The 27,358-nt window shown below is 39.8% G+C and overlaps 1 protein-coding gene across 3 annotated transcripts in view; it reads left to right on the forward strand.

The window, feature by feature from the left end:
• Positions 1–27,358, forward strand: part of LOC124615739 (multiple C2 and transmembrane domain-containing protein) — a 1,088,825-nt gene that overhangs the window by 1,014,950 nt on the left and 46,517 nt on the right. For all 3 annotated transcript variants that reach the window (XM_047143819.1, XM_047143821.1, XM_047143820.1), the window contains 4 exons: positions 890–1,086; positions 5,337–5,550; positions 15,061–15,206; positions 17,994–18,123. In XM_047143819.1, the coding sequence (XP_046999775.1) occupies positions 890–1,086; positions 5,337–5,550; positions 15,061–15,206; positions 17,994–18,123 (687 nt within the window). The remainder of the gene's footprint in view (positions 1–889; positions 1,087–5,336; positions 5,551–15,060; positions 15,207–17,993; positions 18,124–27,358) is intronic.

Consider the following 27,358-nt stretch of genomic DNA (forward strand, 5'->3'; position numbering starts at 1 on the left):
TGCTGTTTTCAGGATATCTTGCAGTTCTTGCAGAAAATGTCCACTGTGTGTCACATTTCTGTTAGCAGTTGGTTCTCCATTTAGGATAACATCTTGCAGTTAAGAAATTCTCAGTCCAATTTCAAATATTGCTAAAAACACACACACACACACACACACACACACACACACACACACACACACACACACACACACACACGGGTGTGCGTGTGTGTGTGTGTGTGTGTGTGTGTGTGTGTGTGTGTGTGTGTGTGTGTGTGTGTTTCAAGTCCCATGGCCTTGTGAGTTTTGAAGATCTGACCTGCTGAAAAATGTACTACATTCATTCATTGGCACTTCATGTTATAGAAGTTGGATTATGAATAAGAGCTTTTGAGGGTATAGAAAGAGTCAACTTCTGTAAAGTGTACTAACAACTCCCCATAACTAGTGTTAGCAGTAATCTATTGACACTGATCATTACAGGAATTACTTTTAGATTACTATGTCAGCAGAGCAATTGCTCTGGGATAAACCACTGCTCCTAAAATTACACTACTCAGCTGCTGTTTCTGGTACTAATACTTAAAATAATAATAATAATCTTTGCATTGATAGATGTGCCAGTTAAGACCAGTATTCCTAGTTTTTTGTTTGTAAGGGGAGATTTAATTGAGTTTAGCATTTCCACTTTAGTTTAGCTCTTGTCAATTTTTGGTTCTGCTGTCCAGAGCAATTTAAAACAGTCACATAGAAAAAATTGCTAAACGTGGCATATAAAATTATATTATGAATGTAAAGTTTATTTTTCCATTATAAATTATGTCTGGATGCTCGCTAGGATGTATTTCTTAGTTTTACATTGATTACTAAAAACATTTCACAGTTAATAAACATTATTTTTTCACAGGCTCTTGTGAATAGTTTGCAGAATCTACGTGATGTTGGTCACTTGACTGTAAAAGTTTTCAGGGCTCAAGGTCTGGCAGCAGCAGATCTTGGTGGAAAATCAGATCCATTCTGTGTACTTGAACTTGTAAATGCTCGTTTACAGACACAGACAGAGTATAAGACACTGTCACCATCATGGCAGAAGATATTCACATTGTAAGTATTTGTTGTTAAAGCTCCAGAGAAAGACAAAGGCTATGTAGCAATACTTGCAGCTTCATATTTTGTTAACATGCCATTGGAATCAGGAGAGAAACCTCCATTATGTTCATGTGATCTATTACAGTTTTTAAAATGAATACAATTAGCTTGCTGTTTTGTGGTTTGGTAGGATACTACATTTTACTTTTGATAGACTATTTAATAACAAATTTGTGGCCTCAGAAAGTCACTTATACATGATAGGCTGACAGTGTATGACGTATGGAACCAAAGTTATTACTGGTTTCCTCTCTGTTGTTCATTAACTTTTTATAGCTTATGGAATAAGTGTGATTCTCCTTTTATAAATATATATGGATATAAAGCGAACAATATTTTTAACAGGAAGTAAGCATCTACTTACTACTCACCAAAACAAGAACTGATATATCTGGGCTAACAGACACATTGCATGTTTGAACTCAAATTTTTTTACAAAAATTCTTTGTCAGGACAAAAATGGGTAACATAAAGATTAATGGTAACACAGAGACACTGAAGAGAAGGAACCAATTAAAAACATCAGATCAGAAGATACATGAAACAACAATTACACTATGGATCAAACAATTGAAAATCCAGGATGGAATGTAACTATTATGAGAAGGAAAGTTGCCTTTCACCATATAGCGGAGATGCTGAGTCGCAGATAGGCACAACAAAAAGATTTTCACACTTGAAGCTTTCAGCCAATGGCCTTTGTCAACAATAGACACACATATGCACTCATGCAATGCAACTCACACAACTGCAGTGTCAGGTCACTGAAGCCACTCTTCCTAAACACCCAGAATCCTAAACCCCTCACCTGGTTCAGATTCATCTATGACATCTTTGCTACGTGGTTTGAAGGTGAGGACACCCTATCCACATTCCCACAGAACCTCAACAACTTCTCCTCAGTTTGCTTCACCTGGTCCTACTGAACCCAACAAACCGCCTTCCTAGATGTTGACCTCCACCTCAAAGATGGATACATCAGTACCTCCGTCCATATCAGACCTACTAACCACCAGCAATACCTCCACTTTGACAGCTGCTACCCATTCAATATTAAGATGTCCCTTCTGTACAGCCTAGCCACCCATGGTTGTCATATCTGCAGTGATGAACAGTCCCTCTTTTAATATGCCGAGGGTCTCACTGAAGTCTTCACTGACCGTAATTATCCTCCCAACCTTGTACAAAAACAAATCTCCCCTGCCTTATGTTTCCAGTCTCCCACCACCTCCCCAAACCCCACCGTCTGGTCTCAGAGGAGCATTCCCCTCATAACTCAGTACCACGCAGGACTGGAGCAGCTGAATTAGATTACCTCTCGTCATGCCCTGAAATGAGAAATGTCCTGCCCACTATCCTTCCCACCCGTCCCACAGTGGTATTCCGCCATCCACTGGACCTACACAATATACTCGTCCATCCTTACACTATCCCTGCTCCCAATCCCTTACCTCATGGCTCATACCCCTGTCATAGACCTAGATGCAAGACCTGTCTCATACATCCTCCCACCACCACCTACTCCAGTCTGATATCAGGGTAACCTGTGAAACCAGTCACGTGGTCTACAAGCTAAGCTGCAGCCACTGTGCTGCATTCTATGTAGGCATGACAACCAACAAGCTGTCTGTCTGCATGAATGGCCACCGACAAACTGTGGCCAAGAAACAATTGGACCACCCTGTTGCTGAACATGCTGCCAAACTTGATATCCTTCATTTCAATGACTCCTTCACAGCCTGTGCCATATGGATCCTTCCCATCGACACCAGCTTTTCTGAATTGTGCAGGTGGGAACTTTCCCTGCAATACATCCTACGTTCCCGTAACCGTCCTGGCCTCAACGTTTGTTAGTCGCTGTCCTCACCCATTCAGCCCCTTCCCTGCTCCCATGCTCCCATTCCAGCACTACACAGCCATCATTCCACCTCCACACCCAATCCTTCTCTTCATTTATTTTACTTTACTATTTATTTCTCTCTATTTCTCCCTTTTTCTGCTACTCCCACCCCCCTTCTCCCCCCCCCCCCCCCCCCACCTATCCCCTGCCCGCTGCCCAACTTGCAGCACTTCACTGTCCTCCACCCCCACCATACTATCCCTCCCCTTCCCCACCCCAGCCTCCTCCTTACCCCCCACCCAGTCGCCACTCCCATCATTCACTGGTGCTGCTGCTCGTAGTGTGGTTTCATTTGCTTGAGACTGCAGTCATGTGAGTGAGTTGTGCTTGCTTGAGTGTGTGTGTGTGTGTGTGTGTGTGTGTGTGTGTGTGCATGTGTGTGTCTATTGTTGACAAAGGCCATTGGACGAAAGCTTTAAGTGTGAAAAGCTTTTTATTGTGCCTATCTGTGACTCAGCATCTCCGCTATATGGTGAGTGGCAACTTCCTTCCTCATAATACAATTACACTATGGCAAAGATTAAAATTCCAAACCACTATTTATGATAAATTTCAGCTGTTGGTTGTCCACAGATCAAAGACGCAAGCTCTGTTCAAAAGAGGAAAACAAGCAAATAGATTCTGAAGACAAAGATTTACACAAATTAGAGAATAATGGAGGAGAGATGAAAAGACTAAGAAACAGTGTAAATAAGAAAGCAGTAATTAGTTACATATGAAGTTTGTGAAAAAATAAACACAATGTAAGGAGACAGAACTGAAAGACAGGGTAAACATGATACTGCAGACTATAAGTAGGAAATGGGAAGGAAGAATATCATGAGAGACTGAAGAAGCTAACGTAAATGAAGACAGGAGACACAATGAGAGCAAAGTTCTTGTAGGAGAGCCAGTTCCCACTTCTAGAGCTTGAATGCACTGGGGAATACTCTACGTGTGCCAAGAGGTGAGACAGGTACGGTGGCCCCCACAAGTATATCCCACAGCATCCTATAACAAGATATTGAGTGAAACTTCCTGGCAGCCTAAAACTGTGTGCCAGATTGACACTCAAACTCGGGACTTTTGCCTTTCATCATCAAGTGCTCTAACGACTGAGCTACCGAAGCACAAATGACAACCCACCCTCACAGTTCACTTCTGCCAGCACCTCGTGTCCTACCTTCCAAACTTCTCAGGAGTTCTCCCACAAACTTGCAACACTAACATTTGTGGAAGTTTGGAAGGTAGGAGATGAAGCACTTATGGAAGTAAACCTGTGAGAACAGGTTGTGAGCCATGATTGGGTTGCTCACTCGGTAGAGCACTTGCCCACAAAAGGAAAAAGTACTAAGTTTGAGTATCAGTCCAGCATACAGTTTTAATCTGCTAGGAAGTTTCATATCAGTGCATACTCTGTTGCAGAGTGAAAATTCACTCTGGAAGATACTGTATGTTACTGGTGAAGACCCCTCTTGGCTACCTGTTTGATGAGGCACTTTGTAGTGCTGATTCTGATACGAAGTACTGATCTATTGCTACATGTTTTCTCTCTCTCTCTCTCTCTCTCTCTCTCTCTCTCTCTCTCTCCCCTTAATTATACATTGTTACTTATATGTATCTCTGGGATTACCATATATGACTTCATACCACCATACAACAAGCAATATAAAAGCAAGACCTTTTCTTTATCAAAATATATATTTCTCTTTGCTCCTTAAAATAGATTTCAGTAGTTATAAATGATATTGCAGCAGAAAGAGTTTGGTGCCAAAAGGGGGGGGGGGGGGAGGGGGGGGGGGGGAGGGAGTGGATCTGAGTAAGAAAGAGAGAGAGAGAGAGATTGCTGAGTATGATGTATTGTGTAATAGCTACCTCCTTGGTTTTCCTTCTCCAAAGCAGATAGTAGCTGGCTTTAAATTTATTTATACATTTAATATTTGTTTCTTCTAAATAATGTATTGATGCCTAACAGGTATAATTCATGGCATTTATTTTTCTTTCTTTGATCTCCTTCAGTTTATGTTTGTAGTTTGGGGCTTGAAACTAATTTACAATGTATGATTTTTTATTTCTAATTTCTCCCTGCTGTTTCTGTCGAGGATCTTCACCATCATAAACCAAGAAAGAAAAATCCACCTTTAAAATCCAGAAATTATTTTTATTTTATTATTATTATTATTATTATTATTATTATTATTATTAGAATTATTAAGGTATACTGTGGCCAATCCCTAACTATTCCAGTTTTCTGGTATTTAGCCTACAAGCTGTGCATTTGACTTTCACATTTTGGCTTCATTATATGTGAAACTTCTGTTTTCAGCAATGTGAAAGATATCAACTCTGTGCTGGAAGTAACTGTATATGATGAAGACAGGGATCATAAAGTTGAATTCCTAGGAAAAGTGGCAATCCCACTCCTAAGGATAAGAAATGGGGAGAAAAAGTGGTATGCCCTAAAAGACAAGAAACTACATGGACGAGCTAAAGGAAACTGTCCACAAATATTATTGGAAATGACTGTGATCTGGAACCCTGTAAGTAAAATCATCTTTTATTTTTGTAGCATGTATTAATATAATGGTGAAACTAATATAAAGGCAGATTTTCTTTCTGTATTGCTTATTTACATCCTTGAATTGCAATGGAAGAACACGCAGAACTTTTGTTTAGTTATTTACTGAGCAATTTTGGATTCATTAGATCTCATAAATCCAAGTAAACATTCTTAAACATTAATTAAATGTTTTCTAACCTAAGTGTGTATGTTGTGTGGAATTTAACAATAACAAATAGCAAATAGAACAGTGGTAACTACAAAAACAATAACAATAGTTTACCTTTGTTTTGTTTTTCATTATTTCTTTATGGTGTAATTCAGGGTATTAGTTACATTAGTGTAGTGGTTCACAGCATGGAGGATGGGCCCCCATCCCCCTCCCTGGGGGCGAGAGGGTGGGTGGGTTGGGGGAAGGAGGATGCATGAAAGATTGATTTGGGGGGCCCGGAGGGGGGGGGGGGGGGGGCGGGGATCAGCAGACAGGTCTGAAGAAAGCAGAAATGTGCAGTGAGGCAAGTCAAAAATTTATATTCTTATTACAGTTAGTGAGTGCATTTTTTTTGTAGAGTTGGCAGCACTAGCTTTGCTTTGGATGTCACCAAGTTATTGCTGACACAGCACGTTCTTCGGTCTATACTCTGCATTCTTAACTCAGTATTACACCTGTTGTGCTCTGTAGAAGTAAATATTACTTTTATTGGCTTTGTATATTGATGAGAAAATGTCTGCTAAAAGAAGAGTGTGTAATGAAGAATGTGTTACATAGGGATTCAGTTTTATTTGAAAAAGACAGTGTCCAACTGTCAAGTTGTGTTGTATGTCATAAAGTCCTCAGTAGCAACTTGTTCCTGCCTGTGTATCTGGAATGTCATCTAATCCCAGCTCATCCAGCATTGAAAAATAAATCAAAAGAGTTTTTTGCTGCAAAATGAAATTTTTTAAATCACATAAAACTAGAATTTCCTGGGATCTCTCAGCAGGAAAATGAAAAAGTCATTGAAGCATCATACAAAATTTCTCTCTTGATAGCAAGAAACAAAAAAACCTCATACTGCTGGTGAAGCATTAATTAAACCTTCCATTCTTAAAGCAACCAGAACTGTTTCTTTGAGAAGACAGTCAGTGAAAAATGGACAAGATACCTCTTTCAAATGACAGTGTGCTATGTAGGATTGATGAACTGGTCTGCAATAATGTTCACACAGTCCACTGCTTTCATGTTGCTTTTGATTACTTCCTTGGTCCTACAGAATGTCCTTCATATCATAATACTGCCCCCACTGGCCTGCATTCATAGCATGGTGTATGTTTCAAGCTGCTGTTTGCCTTTATGATGACATGTCTGAACACAACCATCAATGTGATGAAACATGTAAACCATTGTTTCTGACGAGCTGGTATTTTTGCACTGATCTACAGTACAAGCTTGATCATCTCTCATCCACTACAATCACGATTGATGATATGATAGGGTCAACAGGGGATCATGTAGGGATCACAGATGGGGAGCCTTATGTTAAACAATTTGCATTGAACAGTATGCAGCAAAACACTTGTGCCCACAGCAGCATTGCATTCTGTCATCAGATCTGCCACACATCAGCACCTGTCCTGTTTCACAGAGTGGGCAGCCCTCCAACCTCCACATTCTGTAATGAGGCATGAACATACGCCACCTTGTCACCTATTTGTGGTTTCATTGTCCTTCAACCACTTTCCCTAGATGCTCACAATGGCAGCATATGAACAGCTGACCAGCTTTGTAATTTCTGAGATGTTCATTCCCTGGCACTGGACCATAACAATTTGTTCTTCATCAAAGCTGCTTATGTCAGTGGAGTTCTCCATTTACAGCCCATATCTTCACTAAAACAATTACTCATTCATCTCTGCTCACCTTATTTTTTTTCTGTACTGCAGCACTTACCTGCAACACAACTAAGTGCATTCAGTCTCGAGGTGGACAGTGGTCAGAATGTTTTGTCTCTTCAGTGGATAAACATAATAGTGACACACTATTGCAGCTTTCAGATCTAGTAGATCTTTCCTTGGAGAGGAGAGAGGAATAGGTAGGGGAAGGTTAAAAAAAGAGAGTCAAGTCACTCACACACTAGGATGAGAGTGACCGGGTTCCTCTCATTCTGGAATCTGAATGATTTACCCTTCCTTTTCAAACTATCTCAACCTATCCCTCTTTCCTTGAGGCAGGAACTATTAGTTCTGAAAGCTAGTACAGTATTGCACTTTTACTTTGATATACACATCACAGCAGCACTACACACTTCACCTCCTAAAGGCAAATACTAGTTTTCTATTCAGTTTCATAATTTTTAAAAATATTTACATAATAATTTTGGACCTTTGTTAAAATAGTCACCATGAAACAACAGATAGAGAGAGATAATGTAATTGGACTGATAAAATCCTACTAAGTGGCAGCAGGAGAAAACGCATACAAAAGTTAAAGAAGTTTGCAAGCTTTCAGAGCCAGTGGCTCCTCCTCCTGGAAGAAGGGTTGAAGGAAAAGGAAGAGAGGTGAAGGAAAAGGACTGATGAGGTTTAGTGGATGGGTTATGGAAAATTCATCCAGAACCCTGGTCAGGGGATATTCTCCAGACAGGATGAGAAGGAAAGACTGATTATTGCTGATAAGATATGTACTCCTGGGTTGTTTTTTGCAATCAGCATAACCAGGATTGGATGTGATGGTCCAGGAAATCTGATTTTGAATAAGATTGGTGGGGTAATTATGTCCAGAGAAGGCTGTGGTGAAAATGGTGGTGTATTGCTGTAGAGAATCTGCATCAGAACAAATATATTTGCCTCAAATGCCAGTACTGTATAGGAGGGAATATTTGATATGGAAAGGATGGTAACTGTCAAAATGTAAGTACTGTTGTTTGTTAATAGGTTTAATGTGAACAGAAGTATGTAGCTGACCCTTGGTGAGGATGAGGTCAATATCAAGAAAAGTAGCAACGTATTTGGTATAGAATTACATGAAATTTAATTGGGAGACTGTATGTAGAGATTCTGAAAAGGTTAACGGGTCACACTCACTGTAAGTCCATACGTCAAAGATGTCACCAATGTGCCTCAGCCAAACAAGTGGCTGAAGGATTATGGATTTCAAGAAACCCCCTCCAAGTGCCCCCTGAAAAGGTTCGCATAGGAAGGAGCCATCATGGTTCCCATGGGCATGCCCCTGATTTGTTTGTATGTCTGCTCCCCAAAGTTAAAGTAGTTGTTCACAGATATAAAGTTGATTAATGTGAGCAGGAAGGAACTCATAGGTTTGGAATCAGGTGGGTGCTGTTTTTGGTAATATTCAGCAGCAGACAGACAATGTACATGGGGAATATTGGTATAGAGAGAGGTGGCATCAATGGTGCCAAGCAATATGTGTGATGGCCAGTGTCTTTATTATAGGAGGGGAGTCTTTGTACTATAGATTCCAGGTGTTGCTCAACTAAGGTGATATACACTGAAGAGCCAAAGGAACTGGTACACCTGCCTAATATGTAGGGCCCCCACCAGTACGCAGAAGTGCTGCAACACAACGTGGCATGGACTCAACTAATGTCTAAAGTAGTGATGGAGGTAACTGACACCATGAATCCTGCAGGGCTGTCCATAAATCCATAAGAGTATGAGCGGGTGGAGATCTCTTCTGAACAGCACATTGCAAGGCATCCCAGACATGCTCAATAATGTTCATGTCTGGGGAGTTTGGTGGCCAGCACAAGTGTTCAGACTCAGAGAAGAGTGTTCCTGGAGTCACTCTGTAGCAATTCTGGACGTGTGGGGTGTTGCATTGTTTGCTGGAATTGTGGAATTGCCCAAGTCCATCTGAATGTACAATTAACATGAATGGATGCAGGTGATCAGACAGGGTGCTTACATACATGTCCCCTGTCAGTCATATCTTGACATATCAGGAGCCCCATATCACTCCAACTGCACATGTCCCACACCATTACAGAGCTTCCACCAGCTTGAACATTCCCCTGCTGACACGCATGGTCCATGGATTCATGAGGCTGTCTCCATACGTGTACACATGCATCCACTCAATAGAATTTGAAACAAGACTCGTCCGACCAGGCAAGGTTTCCAGTCATCAACAGTCCAATGTCAGTGTTGATGGTCCCAGGTGAGGCATAAAGCTTTGTGTTGTGCAGTCATCAAGAATACATGCATGGGCCTTAAGCTCTGAAAGCCCTTATCAATGATGTTTCATTCAACGGTTCGTATACTGATGCTTGTTGATGGTCCAGCACTGAAATCTGCAGCTATTTGCAGAAGAGTTGCACTTCTGTCATGGCGAACAATTGTCTTCAGTTGTTGTTGGTCCTGTTCTTGCAGGATCTTATTCCAGCCATAGCAAAGTCAGAGATTTGATATTTTGCAGGATTCCTGATATTCACGGTACACTTGTGAAATGGTCATATTGCAAAATCTCCACTTCATCGCTATCTCGGAGATGCTGTGTCCCATTGCTCATGCACCAATTATAACACCACATTCAAACTCACTTAAATCTTGATAACCTGCCATCATAACAGCAGTAACTGATCTACCAACTGTACCAGACACTTGTTGTCTTACGTAGGATTTACATATCTTTGTATTTGAATACCCATGCCTATACAGTTTCTTTGGTGCTTCAGTGTATGTTTAGTGTCTGCTTTGAAGCCAACAAATATGGAACAGCCAGGGTGACTGGGTTTGAGGATCTTTGGAAGAACATTAAAGCTTGTTTTGGTTGGTGTAAGTAGTTCAATATGATTGCAGTGTTAGTCCTTGTGAGGGCCCTGGGGTTTTAAAGGCAGATTGTAGATCAGTTTGTATCACAGGAATGGGATTTTTGCAGCAGATGCCATTTGTAGAGGCATCAGAAAGCTGGTGTAGACCCTCACTTACATACTGTTGTCGGTCAAGTATCACAGTGGTGGAGCCTTCGTCTGCTGGCAGGATAATGATGGAGTCAGCAGTTTTTAGGGAATAATGAGCCTGGTTTCTGCAAAGGATGGTTTAGGAACCTGAGAAATGATTGTGAAGCAATGCTGGATGTTAGGAAAACTTGGAAGGCTTGTAAGGGGTGATTTTGAGGTAATGGTGGTGGGTCAAGTTTTGATCATGGTCAGAACTATTCAAGGCAGGGCTCAGTGTCAGGTTCGCTGCTGCAAAGTTGCCCAGAACCTCCTGACTCATGGTTCTGGGTGGCTTTTCTGTAACTCTTCACATTTCTTAAACCTTGCCAGTCATTTTACTTCATCCCTCTTCCTTCCTCTTCAGCCCTTCTGCCAAAAGGATCCACTGACTCTGAAATCTTGCACATTTCCTAAACTTTTATATGTGTTTTCTCCTGCCACCACTTACAGAGTAGATTTTTTTTATCTATCCAATTATATTACATTTTCAAAGATTGATTATTTTCGCTGAGAGAGAGAGAGAGAGAGAGAGAGAGAGAGAGAGAGAGAGAGAGGAAACTTTTAACCAGGATTTCTTTCAGCTTGCAAAAGACATCTAATTTGAGGAAGTGACGCTGTTTAATGATAAACTGGGAAAATTGCTAAAAGCCATGGATCAAGGCGCAGCACATGGGTCTAGCAAACAAATCAATTATTAACTGATGAGCTGAGATATTACTAGTGACAAGGAAAGCAGTTAACCATTTATGGATAAGGGAAGGGCTAAATGAAAATAGCATCAAGGAAGAAGTAAATCATCAACAACAACAAATGTACAAACAAAGATTTAAAAGAATAAGAAAAAGGCATTAAAGAAAGGAAATGGTATGAAAAAAATGTGAAAATGGATTAAACACTGCAAATTAATATGGAATCTTATTTTTTATGTATCTACTAGTTTGTTGCAATTTCTATGTGAAGTAACTGGAGTATTGTACTGTATTACTGCAGTATAGTAGAATGTAGGTATATTACCATGTCTTCACAGACAGAATCAGAAATCACAATTGCAGCAGAAGATAAAATAATTCCAAAGGAAACCAAACTTAAGTTATTAGTTACAGGTGTTAAAAAAAACTTAAACCTTCAGAGAATGTTTGCAATATGTACTGACATGAAAATGGAAGACAGTGTATGTAAAAAACTTCTCTTTGAGCATTGTGAACACAATGACCTCCTCCCTGCTAAACAACATAGGTTCTGAAGACACTGATCATGTGAAACCTAACTTATGCTTTTCCCACAAGACATCCTGAAAGCCATGGATCAAGGCAGCTAGGTGGATGCAGTATTTTTGATTCCATAAAGCATTTGTTTCAATATAACACCACCACATATTAATGAAATTCATAAATGGAGCAGGGAGGAGAGTTATTAAGAAATGTAGAAATAGCATCATATATGCCCATGGGAAATGCATTGTGACCATTGTTTACTATAGTAGCCTCAGACTTTCTGTAGATGATACTGTTATCTATAAAGAAGTACTGTTTTAAGAAAAGGTACTCAGATATCCACTCTGATGTTGATAAAATTGCAGAGTAGTGTTAAATGACTACAAATTTTTTTTTAAATGTTCAGAAATGTAAAACTGCCCACTTCACAAAATACAAGAATGTAAAGTCATATGACTATAACATCAGTGAGTCACAGCTGAAATCAGTCAACTCATTCAAATACCCGGGTGTAAAGTGAATATGAAATGATATACTCATATAGACAAAAGGACGTGGCAACACCTTCTAGAATATTGCCCAAATGTGTGATACTCAACCAAATCAGAGTAAGATGGGATACGGAACATAAACAACGAAGTGTTGCACAAAGGGTTGTGGGTTTGTTTGATGGATGAGAGAGCACCACAGAAATGTTGGAAAGCCTACTCTTGTAGGCACTTCCAGATGGAAATCAACTGTCCTATAAAGTTTGCTTACAAAGTTTCAAGAACCGGTATTAAGGGAAGTTTACGAACATACTACAGATCCCTACACATTGCATATGTAATGACTGTGAAGACAAGATTAGACTATGTACAGTGTGCACAGGGGCACTCCATACAAGAATAAAATGGGATGAAACCTTAATATGAGGTTCAAGCCTCCAAGGACTTACATCTTATAAACTAAATTAATCCTTATCAGACTATTCTCCAAACAAGTATGAATGGCTTATTGAAATTCAGTGACATTCAGTCCGAGACAAAACATTTGAACATTATTAGCCTGTCTCTCATCTAAGTTAGATTAGACATGAAAAGCATCCACTCACTGAATAGGGTTACTTAGCATTTTCCTAGTTTTTCCTGTTCACCAGTGTACTCTCTACACACAAAAGTCTCAGGATAGCCATGCTGTGTAACATCATGTTAACCATCTGGGGGTTTCTTTGTGGTTATTGAAACTCAAAAACATTATCGTATGTCTTTCCTTTGCTAATGATGCTGTTGTGAAGTGGAAATGTCAGAGAAACCATTAAACCCCAGCATTCCTCTGGTTGATCTAATATAATAAGTTATAGGCTTGTGTTCAGATATCCTTGTCAAGCCCTGAGAAGTAACAGATATTACCTTTAATGGTTGTGCTGCAATCCAGTAGGTACCTGTCACAATAAGAAATGAACATCTGTTAGTGGTTCAAACCACCTAGTTGATATCTTGAGTAGTGGAAGAAAGATTACTTGAGTGATGTGTCATAGTACATAATTTGACACATGCCACTGAGCATATGTGCATTTCATAATAGTGAGATGAATGGTATGTATCTGTTTGTTTCGTGATGACAGAGTAATTATTTTGAGACAATGCTGTAGCGTGGGAATGTGTTCCCTAGCCTCAGTTCACACCATTAATAAGAGCAGACATGATGTTTATATAGAGATCCAACAATTGCTGGAAAGCTGTAACTGATGAGCCATCTTCTGATCTTTTCAGTTTGGTTACAGTGTAACATATCACCTATATCACGGTACAGGTCTGCTTCAACATTAAAATGCATATCTTAATGTTGAGACAGTTTAGATAGTGATAAAGTTGACAATTTACAAAGTAAATAAGCTGAAAAGATTTAAACGTGCCTCATAATGTGGCAAACCAACAACCACCACTATTACGTAACAACTGTGACTGTAATAAGAAACCTGTTGTATAACTGAGTTTAGTTAATGGTAAAATAAGCACAGGTGTTTATGAAAAGATAGATACTAGTAGGCTTCCCATACTATGTCAATCATTTGAAAGTAGTTTCTGCATTAGCGTAACACTGCTGTTATCTACTGTGCAAAAACAATTTCTTAATGACTGGATAAAATGAATCCATTTGCTAGAATTACCTAACATACATTTTGCCCTCAGTGCCATCAAGCACCTCAGGATGACCTTGAGAATTAGTTATTTAACAGATCAACTGGCCCAATAGCTTCTCAACAACAATTATTCACATGCCTCAGAAGAGTGGGAACAAATTACGCCTTTAATGTGTCATAGTGGAAACCCTTCTTGAAATATTCAGTGCTGGAATAGCAACAAAAAAAGATCCTACATCCCATTAGTGACATATTTGACATATTTGGAATGAACAGCAACTAATGCCTGAAAATGTTTTGCTGCTTGGTGTAAGTTTATTGTTTTAATGCATTTATTCACAAAAAGAAATAAACTCACCGACTGAGGGAGTGTCTTGCAATTCCATATTTTTCTGGCAGAAGGAAAATTTCACATACCATTTTAAAATATTACCTGCTGCCCTGGAGAATACTGACAAGCCACTTTATCAAACACATACAGTTAACAAAAGAACAGAAATAAAAATCATTCTGTTGTGTTACAATGCTTTATTCTATCTTTATATGGAAAAATAAAAACATTAAGTATACTAGAAGAGAATCAAAGTATGTATTTTATACAGGTGGTATTCACAACAGTTCAATAAAGTGGACTTAACTAATCTGATGGTTTCTGTAGCTTTCATTTTACTTCTTTTACAGGGTGAGATGTGCACGAAATGATTCAGTTCCAGTTTATATCCTATTACTCTCCCACTTTCTCAAAATGAAATGTTGACTGAAATTTCAGGGAAGACTAACTTTGATTGACTTTGGAAACATCATGATAATTAATCTGTCTTTCTTAATCATATTTATCCCATTCTAGTTTGCTCTTTTTGTATCTGTTTGTGAACTATTAATTTTGGAATATCACGCTATAAAATGTAGCATGTATGTATGATTTTTCTATTGCAGTTTTGATTTCTCAAAATTGACATAGATCACTATCTGTGTACAACATCCTTTATATTTTCCCAGTGTCAAGAAAATTTTTAGATGGCTCCCTCTTGTACAATGGGAGTTATTCCCTAATGTTGTAACACAAGACCTATCATCCTCCCCCTTCTTCTGTTGAGTTATTTTTCACATGTTCCTTCCCTTGCTAATTCCATGAAGAACCTCTTTATTTCTTATCTTATCTATTATTCCTTATAGCTTTAATGTGGTGTTCAACCATTTTTATCATATTACAGATTCGTGCAAGTGTGAGAACATTAAATCCAAAAGAAGAAAAATATATGCAAGGAGAAGTAAAATTCAAACGCCAAGTCTTTGTCAGGAATGTAATGAGGCTAAAGGCAATCATTATGAACATCATAGACATAACAAAATATGTTCAGTGAGTATTTATTGTATTATTTGTATTTGCAAGTACGATGTTCCAGTAGTCATAGTCATGTGTTTATTTTTGTGTACAAGCAAACACATGAAGTGTAAATCTGAGACCAAATATCCTTGAGTCTCACTCCTCACAAAGGCACATATTGTGATATTAAAGCAAGCTATTTTCACAATTACTCCTCTACCTCAAAAACAGTATAATTTTTAATGTTTAGTGGTTACTAGGGAATTTCAGTTGACAACTTTTTTCTTGAATTTTGAGGACATTTATAAATTATAATTTCTAAATTCACACCTTTCCTTACAACCTACAACCTAATCTTGTTAAATAAGGAATGTTCTTGTTGAAGGTTATCCTTATAAGTACATTCTGTTTAAACCTCTTTTCTGCTCTTCAAGATATTGTTGAACCAAATGGCAATAATAAGTTCCACAAATAAAATTAAAACTAAAGAGAATTAAGTTCATAAAAATGTATATAGAATAACGGATTGCAGTTTAAGTCAGTAGCGTTTTATTCAGGAATAGTGTAATTTTTAAAATGAAACTTAATGGTGTTTACCTACCCAGCAGTATGACAGACCAGCAGCCATACCAAAATCTTTTACCTTTACAGGTAACATTCTATCATTACACTACTAAATTTGACCCTCAAAATGCTACTCATGGCTTCAGTTTACCAAAGATTGTTCTTTCGCCATATCAAGACATGTTCCATCATAATGCTCTTAGCCTGGTGCTCCCATAAGAAATAGTAGGTCAGAAAATGTCTTATACAAACCTTTCTGAAATAAAACTTAATCAGATTGTTTTTACTGACTTTTATCTACATGAATTATTAATACTTTGCTACTCTACTCTGAACCAAAACCAAAACACAAGCTTTCAGTCTCAGAGGATAATGTTCTACAAAACGAGCTATTCGAACATTCTCTGATGGACTGACTAAGAATTTGATCTCCCACAACTATTTCATTTGGGGCTCCTAACTTGAAATTGAATACGATCTAACTACAGCTATACAATAGAAATTATCTCAAGATGGATTAATGAATAACACTCATTAATTAGAGAATACAGTACTGTACAATTCAGTGAAATGGAGGATTATAGTACAACCTTTCTTTAACAATTAAAATAAATAATTCATATAAAAAACAAAGATGCTGTGTGTTCAAATTAAAATTCACAAAGATGCTGTGACTTACCAAACGAGAAAGGCCTTTACATATGTCTGCCTGTGTCTGTACATGTGCAGCTGGATATGTGTGTGTGTGCGAGAGTGTATATCTGTCCTTTTTTCCCCTTGAGGTAAGTCTTTCTGCTCCTGGCGTTGGAATGACTCCTTACCCTCTCCATTAAAACCCACATCCTTTCGTCTTTCCCTCTCCTTCCCTCTTTCCTGATGAAGCAACCTTGGGTTGCGAAAGCTTGAAATTTGTGTGTGTGTTTGTGTGTTTTTTATTGTGTGTATCTACCAGCGTTTTCTCGTTTGGTAGGTCAGAGCATCTTTGTTTTTTATATATATTTTTCCCATGTGGAATGTTTCTTTTTATTATATTCAAAATAAATAATTCTATAGAATGGTGAGGACAAGTGCAAATAAATAAATAAATAAATAAATAATAAAAAAATAAAGGGCAACTACTACTTCCTTGCTTTTAAGTATAATGGTTTATGAACTGTTGCTCCCACGTAATGTTTACCAATTTGGGCATGTTTACCAATTTGCTGGTTTCATAGACCACTGCTGTAAATGGATAAAAAACTTCAAAACTCACCAGAATGAGGTTTCTGCTGCAGTTTTATACTTTAGATGCAGCAATAGACAAGTACTATTTATGTTTTAATTGTCTTCCCTCTTATTGCAGTTGTTCTCAAATGTGTGAATTGCATCAGCCTCTCTGAATAAATTACTGTTCCTTTTGCAGTCTTATCCAGAGCTTGTAAACTGTCTTGATAAATCTGACTTTTTTGCCTTCACTGGATCCTCTGAGATTTCTGCTGTGTCATTTAATTGCCTTTCTTTCCCAAAATTCTTCCTTAAAAATATTTCTAAACAAATTACCTAAATGTTTTGTTAGTGTACTTTAATGTTTATGTTATAGTTACTACATGAGAAGTGTACCTAACTTTTCAGTTTCATTTTGTCTCAATTAGAAATTAATGTGATAACCTTCTGAATATTGTTTTTGATCACGACCAACCTTATATCATTATATCTTAATATTCACCTCAAAGTGAACCAATAATCGTGTAAAAATGACCACTCACCCACATTTGTGAACAGATGATAAATGTGTCGTAGAGTCATTTGTGCCTACTATGACTGGATATGCACAGTCATCTCATAATACTTCAGCCTGTAGTTAAGATGATTTGCATGCTCTTTCTTTCCTACATATGAGTGTATACTGTTTACAGCAATCAGTTTCATTATGATGTGATTTAGGTGCACTCTGTGTAATTTTGTTATGTTACATTAGTTTGACTGCCATAAGAAAATGACATTTCAGTCAACTAGCAGTTCATAACAATAATGTTTTCTGCATTTTATGAAAAAGTATTCAGCTGATATGAGGATGTCCAAATTTGAATGTTAACTTTTCATTCACATTCCACAAACACATTTTGATACCCAGCTAATTTCTTAAATGCTGAGATCTCAAGGGATTTACCATAGAAAAAAACCACCACTCTATTGTTATCCATGCATAAGATTAACTACTTCTCAACAAAAATCATATATGATGGTTGATATACCTAGCATTTTTTCCTCTTTCAGGAGCTGTTTTGAGTGGGAATCGACACCAAGAAGTATTATATCATTTGTGATTTTCATATTTCTGTGTTACTATTTTGAGCCATATATGATTCCAGTAGCACTGCTGCTGATCTTCTTCAAGTCATATATAGTGAGTATATCTTTTTTGTGATGTTTTCATAAATTATTTTTCTTAATTTTTAAGACTTAATGTAACACTATAAACAAATCTGAGGTCTCAAATTTTGTGTCTGAGGATCAGTAGCGAAAACAGTCTGTGATGTGTGTGGCATGCACCATGGGTACTGATTCTTTGGGAGCACTGATCTGTGATAGGTAAAAAAGAAGTGATGACTGGTAATAGGAAACTGGAAGAGGGGTGGGGGTTAGAAGGAGGTGAGGGAAGGAGAAGGAGAAGGAGAAGGAGAAGGAGAAGGAGAAGGAAAGTCCAAGGTGAAATTGGGGAAGAATAGCAGGCCAGTAAATTGGAAAAGTGTCTGAGATCCATGAAAGGAAATCATCAGGAATGATTGAGTGATTTGGAGCATTGAAAGCACAGAAGGTATTTTTTTTATTATTCATCCATACTTAGGAAACTGGTTACATTTTTGTATAACTTTTATTTTTGCTTGTCAAAACAAATATAATTCAGCCATTCCCTATAGCAGGAGTGCAGCCAGCAGATATTTTTCTTTTTTCCACCCTACTTTTTTTTGGGGGGGGGGGGGGGGAGGGAGAGAGGTTGGGGGGGGAGGAGAAGAGGCAGGATTTGAGGAGCTTTTCAGATATGAGAAATAAGACTAACACTTTCTTGTTGATGTATCATGTTAAAAAAAAGAGAGATTATTTTTCACTACACTTGTAATTTTTGTACCTGTACTAGGTACGAATATTGTTGTATGGCAAACAAAAGACAGTTGCTATGCACCAGAAAAGGAATGTTCTGTTTTAACCTCATAGAGATTGTATGTCGTTTATGATGATTTTTAAAAACTGAATTTTACCGTATTTTTCATTCTGTGGGAAAACAGTGTAGTGACAAGTATGGATGGAAGGAGGGCTCAGGTGATAATTAAACAAAGAAATGAGGAATAGTCAGCAGAAATGGGGAGGAGGGTGTTGAGCAAAGTCAAAGTTTGCCATGAGTGCCAGTTATTCTGATTACACTGGAAGCAAGGACTGTTAGTTTCTTGAGTTTCTATAGTAGTCCTAATTAACAAATCATCAAAAAATACTAGGTATGTCAGAGGCAACAAAGTGACAAGTGAAAGCAATGTTTCGGTGAATCTCAGACATTTCATGCAGAGGAGATGAAAATTAAGAATTACAGTGCTATAAAATTTTCTGCCCAACATAATTTTACTTATTACTGTTGTCAGTAAAACAGGGTGTAACAGAGTGATAACAATAAACTTCAAAGTGTTGTAGGAAGTGTCTTGAACAAATTGTGACTTGGAATCCATGTCCAGGAGCTTCTAATTTATAGGTGCCAATGCCTGCTGCTAGGCATCGTCTTTGGCAGCAAGTGTGAGTTAGTAACTAATAAACTGAATGCAGACCACCTCACAGTGGACCTGACAACATGCGGGTCATTAGACAGTACTGAATGCATCCATGCATGTTGCAACAACACTACTTGCAGTCCATCAGTGTACGACCATCTGGCAATGGTGGCACAAAAACTATCCAAGTACCAATGTTTGAACAAGTTTGTTTATCAAAGACTAACAACACATCTACTCTGACATAGACTGAAACCAAACATAAAATGAGTCTCTTTTTGAACATAATATTTTGGGCATCTGAAGGCTGGTTAGATTATCACTGTCTCATGTTCATTAAACACACACTTTAATAAAAAAAGTCCCATAGGCTGCTCAGTGTTAAATTATAAACTGAATGAAGAAGTTTAATCAAATAACTTACAGGTTTGCTGCCGGGTGATGTCGTCGAACACTGCTGATATTTCGACAGGAGCACACCCTGCCATTCTCAAGGCACAAATGCAAGGAAGAAGAAATGTGCTAGCAAATTTAACACCTCGGTTCACAGAGTAGAAACAAAGAAGACACCACACACAGAACAAGTGTCAACACAAAGATAACCAACATCAGAAATATCGATAGTTACTATTAATCAACAGGTGAGGTAGCACTAATTCTGTCCATCTGGTTTTTGATGAGAGACAGAGCCGGATTCCAAGCAGCATTTAAACAAAATCCACCATCTCTGTTAATAAGGTTGCTTGATAGCTTAATCAAAATTTTCTAAGGCCAGCTTGTAGCTGTTTGAAACTAAAAAAGAAATAAATTTATAAGTCTACAAGTCAACTATGACCCCATCTTCTTCAGAGAGGTCACGAACACTTTTAAGTCCATATTTGGCAGCTCCGGGGGTTGCTAAGTCAGAAGGGAATGGCAGCAAAGTCATGGAGGCAGCTCTGAAGTGAGTATCCTGACTGATAGAAACCCTTGCAGAATCGGTGCCTGGTCAAGGAAAAATCACTCAGAGTGAACTGGTTGGGGGTGACCTGACCCCTGCCCTGAATACCACTTGCTGTGTTGGACTCATACACAACGGTAAAGGGAGGTGGACTACAGAGTAGTGGGATAACTGTCATTGTAGGGAAAGCTGGAGAGGAGCAGAAATGATTATTGAACAATCAAGCTTTGCTTAACTGGTAGCTTTCTTCACGTATGTAGACTCTTTACAAATGAACATGCAGTAAGTAACAACAAGGATTATGCTCTCTGAACTAAAACATGAACAATGGTGTAGGAGCCGTGATTGGGCAGCGTCTTTGATGCGTCATGTAGAGAAGAGGCTCCAAGTGTAAATGGGTCATGTGGCTGCTCCTGGGGCTCCTATATCACAGTGGCAGAGGATACTCATGGTATTGAGCCACTGGAGGCACAGCTCAACAGGTGTGCCCCGCTGGGTCTGTTAGATCCCGCACAACAGGCCTGTGGGGCGGTATCAGTATATGATACCACTTCTTCTCCCCCCTCCCAAACCTCCTCACCATTATTGTGTAGTGTAGATGAGTGAACAATTATGGTGGTGGTTGTGATTCAGATGGTAATGAGGAGACAGGAGCCAAAACTGAGGCTGGTGCCAAAGTCCCATCTGCACCCAGGTGAAGGGCACACACCCACATCCAGAGGTAAAGCAGAAAATGAAGATGGTGCCTTCTCAATGACTGCAGAGGGACCAAAGGTGCCACTTGGAACAGATTGCCAGGAAGAGGGGCCCATCCCTAGATGACAATGGCTGTTGAAATGGCGATGACCATGAAAGGGTGTCGAGTTCCATTGGCTCTGGGACTGGTGCTGTTGGCACAGGAACTGCAAGAGCCAGATGCAGTGAGGGCTGTTGGATCCAGGAAGACATGGAGTCTGAAAGCATAAAGCCTGTGGCAGGATCATGTAGTTCACATGGACAAATTTGATTCAAGTGGTGTTTCAGCAATGCTCTTGATTCCTGCAGTAGAAACATAGAATGTCAAAGAAAATATACAATGGTGCCGTCCTCCCAGTGCTTCCATTTGCCACACAATCTGTAAAAGACTGAATTGTTAGTCTGATACTTTGTCTGTCTGGGTGGAGTGGGCACTTTCCACTGGGTTGTGTCCATGTAACAACTCAACTGGTGCAGGTCCATCATGTGTCTGGGAGGGATAGGAAGGCAAGAATAGCAACAGAGCTTGATCCCACATGTAGGAGGCATGAAGTTTGTCCATCTGTTGCTTAAATGTTTGTATGGTGCATTCAGCTTCACTGTCGGATTGTGGATGGAATGGTGTACTCTTGATGGGTTTGATATCGGAGGAACTGAAAGACTATTCAAACTTAATGGCAAGAAATTGAGGTCCATTGTCAGTCACAGTCACTTCAAGCAGTCCCTCAAGGCAGAAGACCGACAAAAAGCCTGGATTGTGGAATCAGCCATAGTTAAGGGAAATTTGCTGAAAGCATCAATGATGATCTGATGTGTATTCCAGTAAGGACCAATCAAATCCAAGTGCAGCCATTGCCAAGCTGCTTGAGGTTTGGCCCATTCAAGGAAATGCTGAGGTGGGGCTGACTGATGATCAGCACAGGCTTGGCATTGAGAAATCACAGTTCAATTTGTGCATCCAGACTGTACTAAGTGCAACGTCATGCTAACCACTTAGCACGAATGATGCCTTGGTGCAGCAAACAATGTACATTAGGCTGGAGAGCCTGGGGAATCACAACATGTGACTAGTCATTGTAATTTCAAAGCAAAATGTTACCTTAGTGAACGGCAAGGGCATGCCAGTGGCCAAAATGTTGGTGAACCACATAGCTACCAATCTGTCTGACTGAATGCAACCAACCAGTGGAGACACCGTGCAACAGAATCTACAAATCAGGATCTGTGGCTGTGGCCCAGGCAATTTTTTGGTGGTTAAGTGGAAAGCTACGCAAAGTATCTGTGTCTTATGCATCAGTGTAGTAATAAGAAGCATAAGACCATCAAATGTTGAATCTGGGCCAACAGGGAGGCAAGAAAGAGCATCTGCATTGGCATTCTGAGAAGTGAGCCTACATACAATTTCACAGTGGTAATATTTCAACTGAAGAGCCCGCTATTGCAGATTCTGTGCTGTCTGAGTTGAGGTTGACCAGTTAAGGCTTAACAAAGATTGTAGAGTTTTATGGCCAGTCACCAAGAAAAATTTTCTGTCACAAAGGTACTGGTGAAACTTAGTAACACCATAGACAATGGCAAGAGCCCACTTTTCAGTATGTGAATAATTACATTGAGCTTTGTTAGACGACTTGAAAGCAAAGGGAATCAACCAGCCAACAGTACCATATTTATGCAACAAAACTGCACCAATGTCATAAGGGGAAGCATCCACAGCCAAGACTACAGGTTTGGCTGGATCAAAATGAACAAGGCAGTGATCAGTGAGCAAAGCATCTTTCAGCTTCTGGAAAGCAGTATGACACTCTTGTGACCAAACTAAAGGAAGATTTTTCATGCACAAGCGATGCAAGGATGCCATGGTTTGAGTGGTGTTAGGAATAAATTGGCTGTAATATCTGAGCTTCCCTAACACAAACTGCAATTCCTGCACATAGCATGGGGGCAGAAGATCATGGATAGCAAGAAAATGTTATAGCAGTGGGTGAACATCCTGGATATTAATGATGTATCCTAAGACTCAAATTCTCTCTGAAAAACATGCATTTGTCCCTGTTACATTTGAGACTAGTTGCAGACAAAACTTGACACAGAGTGCAAAGATTGCCAATGTGTTCTTCAGGAGTATGACCTAAGGTGACAATGTCATCTAAATAATTTGAGCAAACAGGAACTTTTGCAGCCAGCTGCTCCAGGAAGTGCTCAAATATGCTGAGTGAAGAGACTCAGGTGAGTGTTAATGACTAAGACTTGTTGCAACTGCTCATCCAGTGGGATTTGCAAGTCAGTGTCATGCAAATCAGTTTTGGAAAAGTAACAACCGACCTCCAATTTATCTGTCAGGTCTTCTGGATATGGCAAGGGATACCTGTCAGTGACTGACTGAAGAGCCACAGTTTTCTTAAAATTAGAACCCAACTGGATTCTGTTGGATGGCTTCTTTAGTAGAACAAGAGGGCCACTCACTGTCAGTAAGGGCCCCTATGATCCCACGGTCTTGAAAGCAGTAAGTTCCTAGGTCACCTGTTCTTGAAGAGCCTGAGTTACAGGATGAGTTCTAACAAAACATGGTTGTGTGTTGTCCTTCATTGTGACATGTGTAACAAAATTATTAGCTTTGCCTAAACCCCCAGAAAAGTAATCCTGAAATTCTGCTCATAACTTAGCAACACTGTTCCAAGGATCAAAGGAAGAAACAGAAAGTACATTGCCCTGAGTGCTCAACCCAAACAAATCAAAAGCATCTAGACCAAAAATATTAGCACTGTCTCAGGAGGAAAGCACTGTAAATGTCACTGTCATCACTAAATTTTGGAAAGTTGAAGGAAACATACAAGTGCCTAAGACAGGAATGTATTTGGCCCTTATATGCCATCAGTGTATGGTGTGATGTGCACAACTTAGGTTAGCCAAACAATTCATAAAAGCTACAGTTAAGCAAATTCACTGAAGCTCCAGTGTCAAGCTGCAAACAAATTGATTGTCCGGAAATAGTAAGAGACACAAAAACTTCGTTGTCATCATACAGCACTGCAGGTGAGTTGTAAGCCTTTGCTGAATAGCTATTACATTGCTGTTTTGCACTGATGACACTGTGAGGGTTTGAAAACACACTATGCACTGTTTGTGAGGTTCCCTAATGCTTCTGTAACCACGTGAGGGGAAAGATTAGCAGGGTATGTCTTCACAGCTTGTGCCAGATGCGACAGGTGTTTATTTGAGTACTGCTGCTGTGGCCAGTCAGTCTGCTGTTTGCAAGAAAGGTGTGAGGCCTATTTGTCGCTGCTGTCTACAAAACTAACAGACACTACCTCAAAACTGAGCACTGCACTTTCACAGGAATTCTGATAGTATAGAATTTGCAGAAACTGCTGCAAGGAAGGGTCTGGGTATTTAAGAATCTGTTCCCGAATTTGAGAGTTGTCTACATTATGTATGATGGTGTCACAAATCATTGCATCTTTGTAATATTTGCCACAGTCACACTGGAATGTACACCATCTAGTAAGGCCTTGTAATTCAGTCACCTACTGATGGTATTTCTGACTTTGTTGCTTATGCAACATACAGAACTTGTAATGGGCAGCTCCCTCTTGTATCCCGCCCTCATAATACTGTGCAAGTGGCTATAATAAGTCCTCATATGGTACTAGTTCAGGGTGGGATGAGGCAAATACTTTGAGGCATACTCTGTAAACAGTCAATCCTGCCATGGCCAAGAAATAATAATGTTTATCACTACCTTGTGTGTGATGTGCTGCAATGTGCAAGGCACTCTGTCCAGACTTCCTTTGCCTTGTCAAACTCATGAAATGGAGGCACGTATGCAGGCAGTGGAACTGTCTTTGGTTCTGGTGTCTTGTGTTAAGCCATTTGCACCACTATGAAGCAATTCATCACTTCAATCAGTTTCACGATTTTTTGACTCTGAAACTGAATATACTGAGTTAGATGAACTGCAGGCAGTGCAGTAAGCTATGGTGGCTGAGTAGCCATATTAACAAAGCAACACACAAAACAACAAGACAAATAAACACAGAGAGAGCCAAAGTGGGATGCAATAGGAGCAGCCTCAGAACCTAGAGCATAAGGAGCACAAGCAAGGCAAATACTGGTGGTGCAGAAGACAATCAATAACAGCAAAAACCAATAAAAAAGGCAACAGAACAGGATGAAGTGACAAGACTGCCACATGCAGCACTTACCATTCATCACCAGATATGTTGTGTACTTCTTTGTACAAGAGGATAAAGGAAGGTGGGCTACAGGGTGGTGTAGCAACTGCCATCATAGGGAAAGCTGGGCAGGAGCAGAAATGATCAGCAAACAAGCAAATACAGTAAACAGAAGCTTTGCTTAAGTGGTAGCTTTCTTCAAGTGTATGAAGACTCTTTACAAATGGATGTGCAGTAAATAAGTTCAACCAATACAGTAGCAACAAGAACTGGCTCTCTGAACTAAAAAATGAACGATGGTATTGGAGGCATGACTAGGCAGTGTCTTTGTTACGTCATGTAGGGAAGAGGCTCCAAGTGTGAGTGGGTCATATGGCTGCTGCCGGTGGTCCTGTATCATGGTGGCAGATGGTGTTCACAGTACAGAACTACTGGAAGCGTTACGCAGCAGGCATGTTCCTTTGGGTCCTCTGAATCCTGCCCAGTGAATGTTGGCATCTAAAGCAAACTTGCAATTCTATTGCCAACTTTGACACCCGCGGGGTGATATTAATATGTAATATCGCACCACTCAGAACCAGGATACATCCAGGCCTATTTTTGATCACATGTCTTATGGAAGAGAACAGGTCTGTGTGGCCCATGACCTGTAGCGGCGATTGGGTCGCCTCCTGGTGGATGGTCAAAGTATGGCCATCTTTTCTGCAAAATTGTCCTTGTGTGTTAGGCATCTGCAAAGCACTCATGCAAGATTAGCTGCTGACATTGCAGGCATTAGGCCTCAGTACAGTGTCCAACCCCCCCCCCCCCCCTCCCTCTCCCCCAGGAGGGGAGGAGATGATGAGGCTTGTCTTGATGTCTCTGGAGGAGACAAGTTCCATTCTGGAGGCCAAGGCAGTTCGGGGGTGATGTCCACATCTGTTGGTGTTGGTCCTGATGTGGTGAGTGGAGATGTTGAAGGTCTTCCAGTGAGCCAACCATCAGCAGTAGCTGAGATGACCTAGTGGTATCCAGGATGGAGACAGTGATGGCTGTGTCTCTGGAACAAAAGGTATTGTTAATTTCTTGGCGTCAGGAGAAGGTCCACAGTGATATTATAATTGGTTGACGTGTTTATGGCACTGTGTGCCATCCTGAACTCTCATCTCAGCCCTAATTTGAAAAATACTACCGGAAACCAGTGTTGGCATCCATTAATATAGACAAGTGGCCACACTTGGTCTTCAAGTGAAAAATGAAAAATGGTGGCAGCTAGATAGCTGAGTAGGAGGGCTGTGAACTATGGGGGTGAAATATAAAAGCTGGGACCAATTAGATTGGCCATGAAGTTTGTTGGCAGAGACAAGCCATACTGTGGAGCTGATCTGTACGTTGCCAGAAAAAGAGTGAGAGCCTCATCCACAGGAAGTTAAACATTTGGGTTTTCAAAGTGCAGACAAAATGTTCTGCTAGGCCTTCTGAGGCAGACGATAACTGTGCTCTGTGAACTAGGACAATGTCATTTTTGTTGCAGAAAGTGGATAATTCCACAGATGCAAATCGGAGACCATTGTCTGTGACGATAGTGTCAGGAAGCCTTTCAGTGAAAAAAATGAAAGATGAGGTTTGAATAGTTTGGCTAGTTTATGTGACAGACATATGAGAAACATATTGGAACCCACTGCCCTTTTCTACCTCAATGAGCCAAGTGTTGCCTAAGAACGGTCCCAAAAAAATTCAAATGAAGCCTGGACCATAGACTGGAAGAGCCTGATCAAGGAAGAAAACTATGTGGAGGGGTGGCCTGCTAGCTTTGGAAGGTGGTGCAAGGTAATACCATTTGAGTAATAGCAGTACCCATGCCACACCAATAGACATGGTGGCAGACCAGACGACTAGTGAGCACCATGCCCCATTGCCTGATATGCAAAAGTGACAAAAATGTGCTGCTGGAGAAGTGCAGGGATGACCACTTGCAGCAGCAACATGTCTTTCAGTGTTGAGAGCTTGTTCCAATGGTGCCAGTAGGCCTCAACCTCCAGTTCACAGATCTGTTTG

The sequence above is a fragment of the Schistocerca americana genome, chromosome 5, assembly GCF_021461395.2.
Source record: "Schistocerca americana isolate TAMUIC-IGC-003095 chromosome 5, iqSchAmer2.1, whole genome shotgun sequence".
NCBI lineage: Eukaryota > Metazoa > Arthropoda > Insecta > Orthoptera > Acrididae > Schistocerca > Schistocerca americana.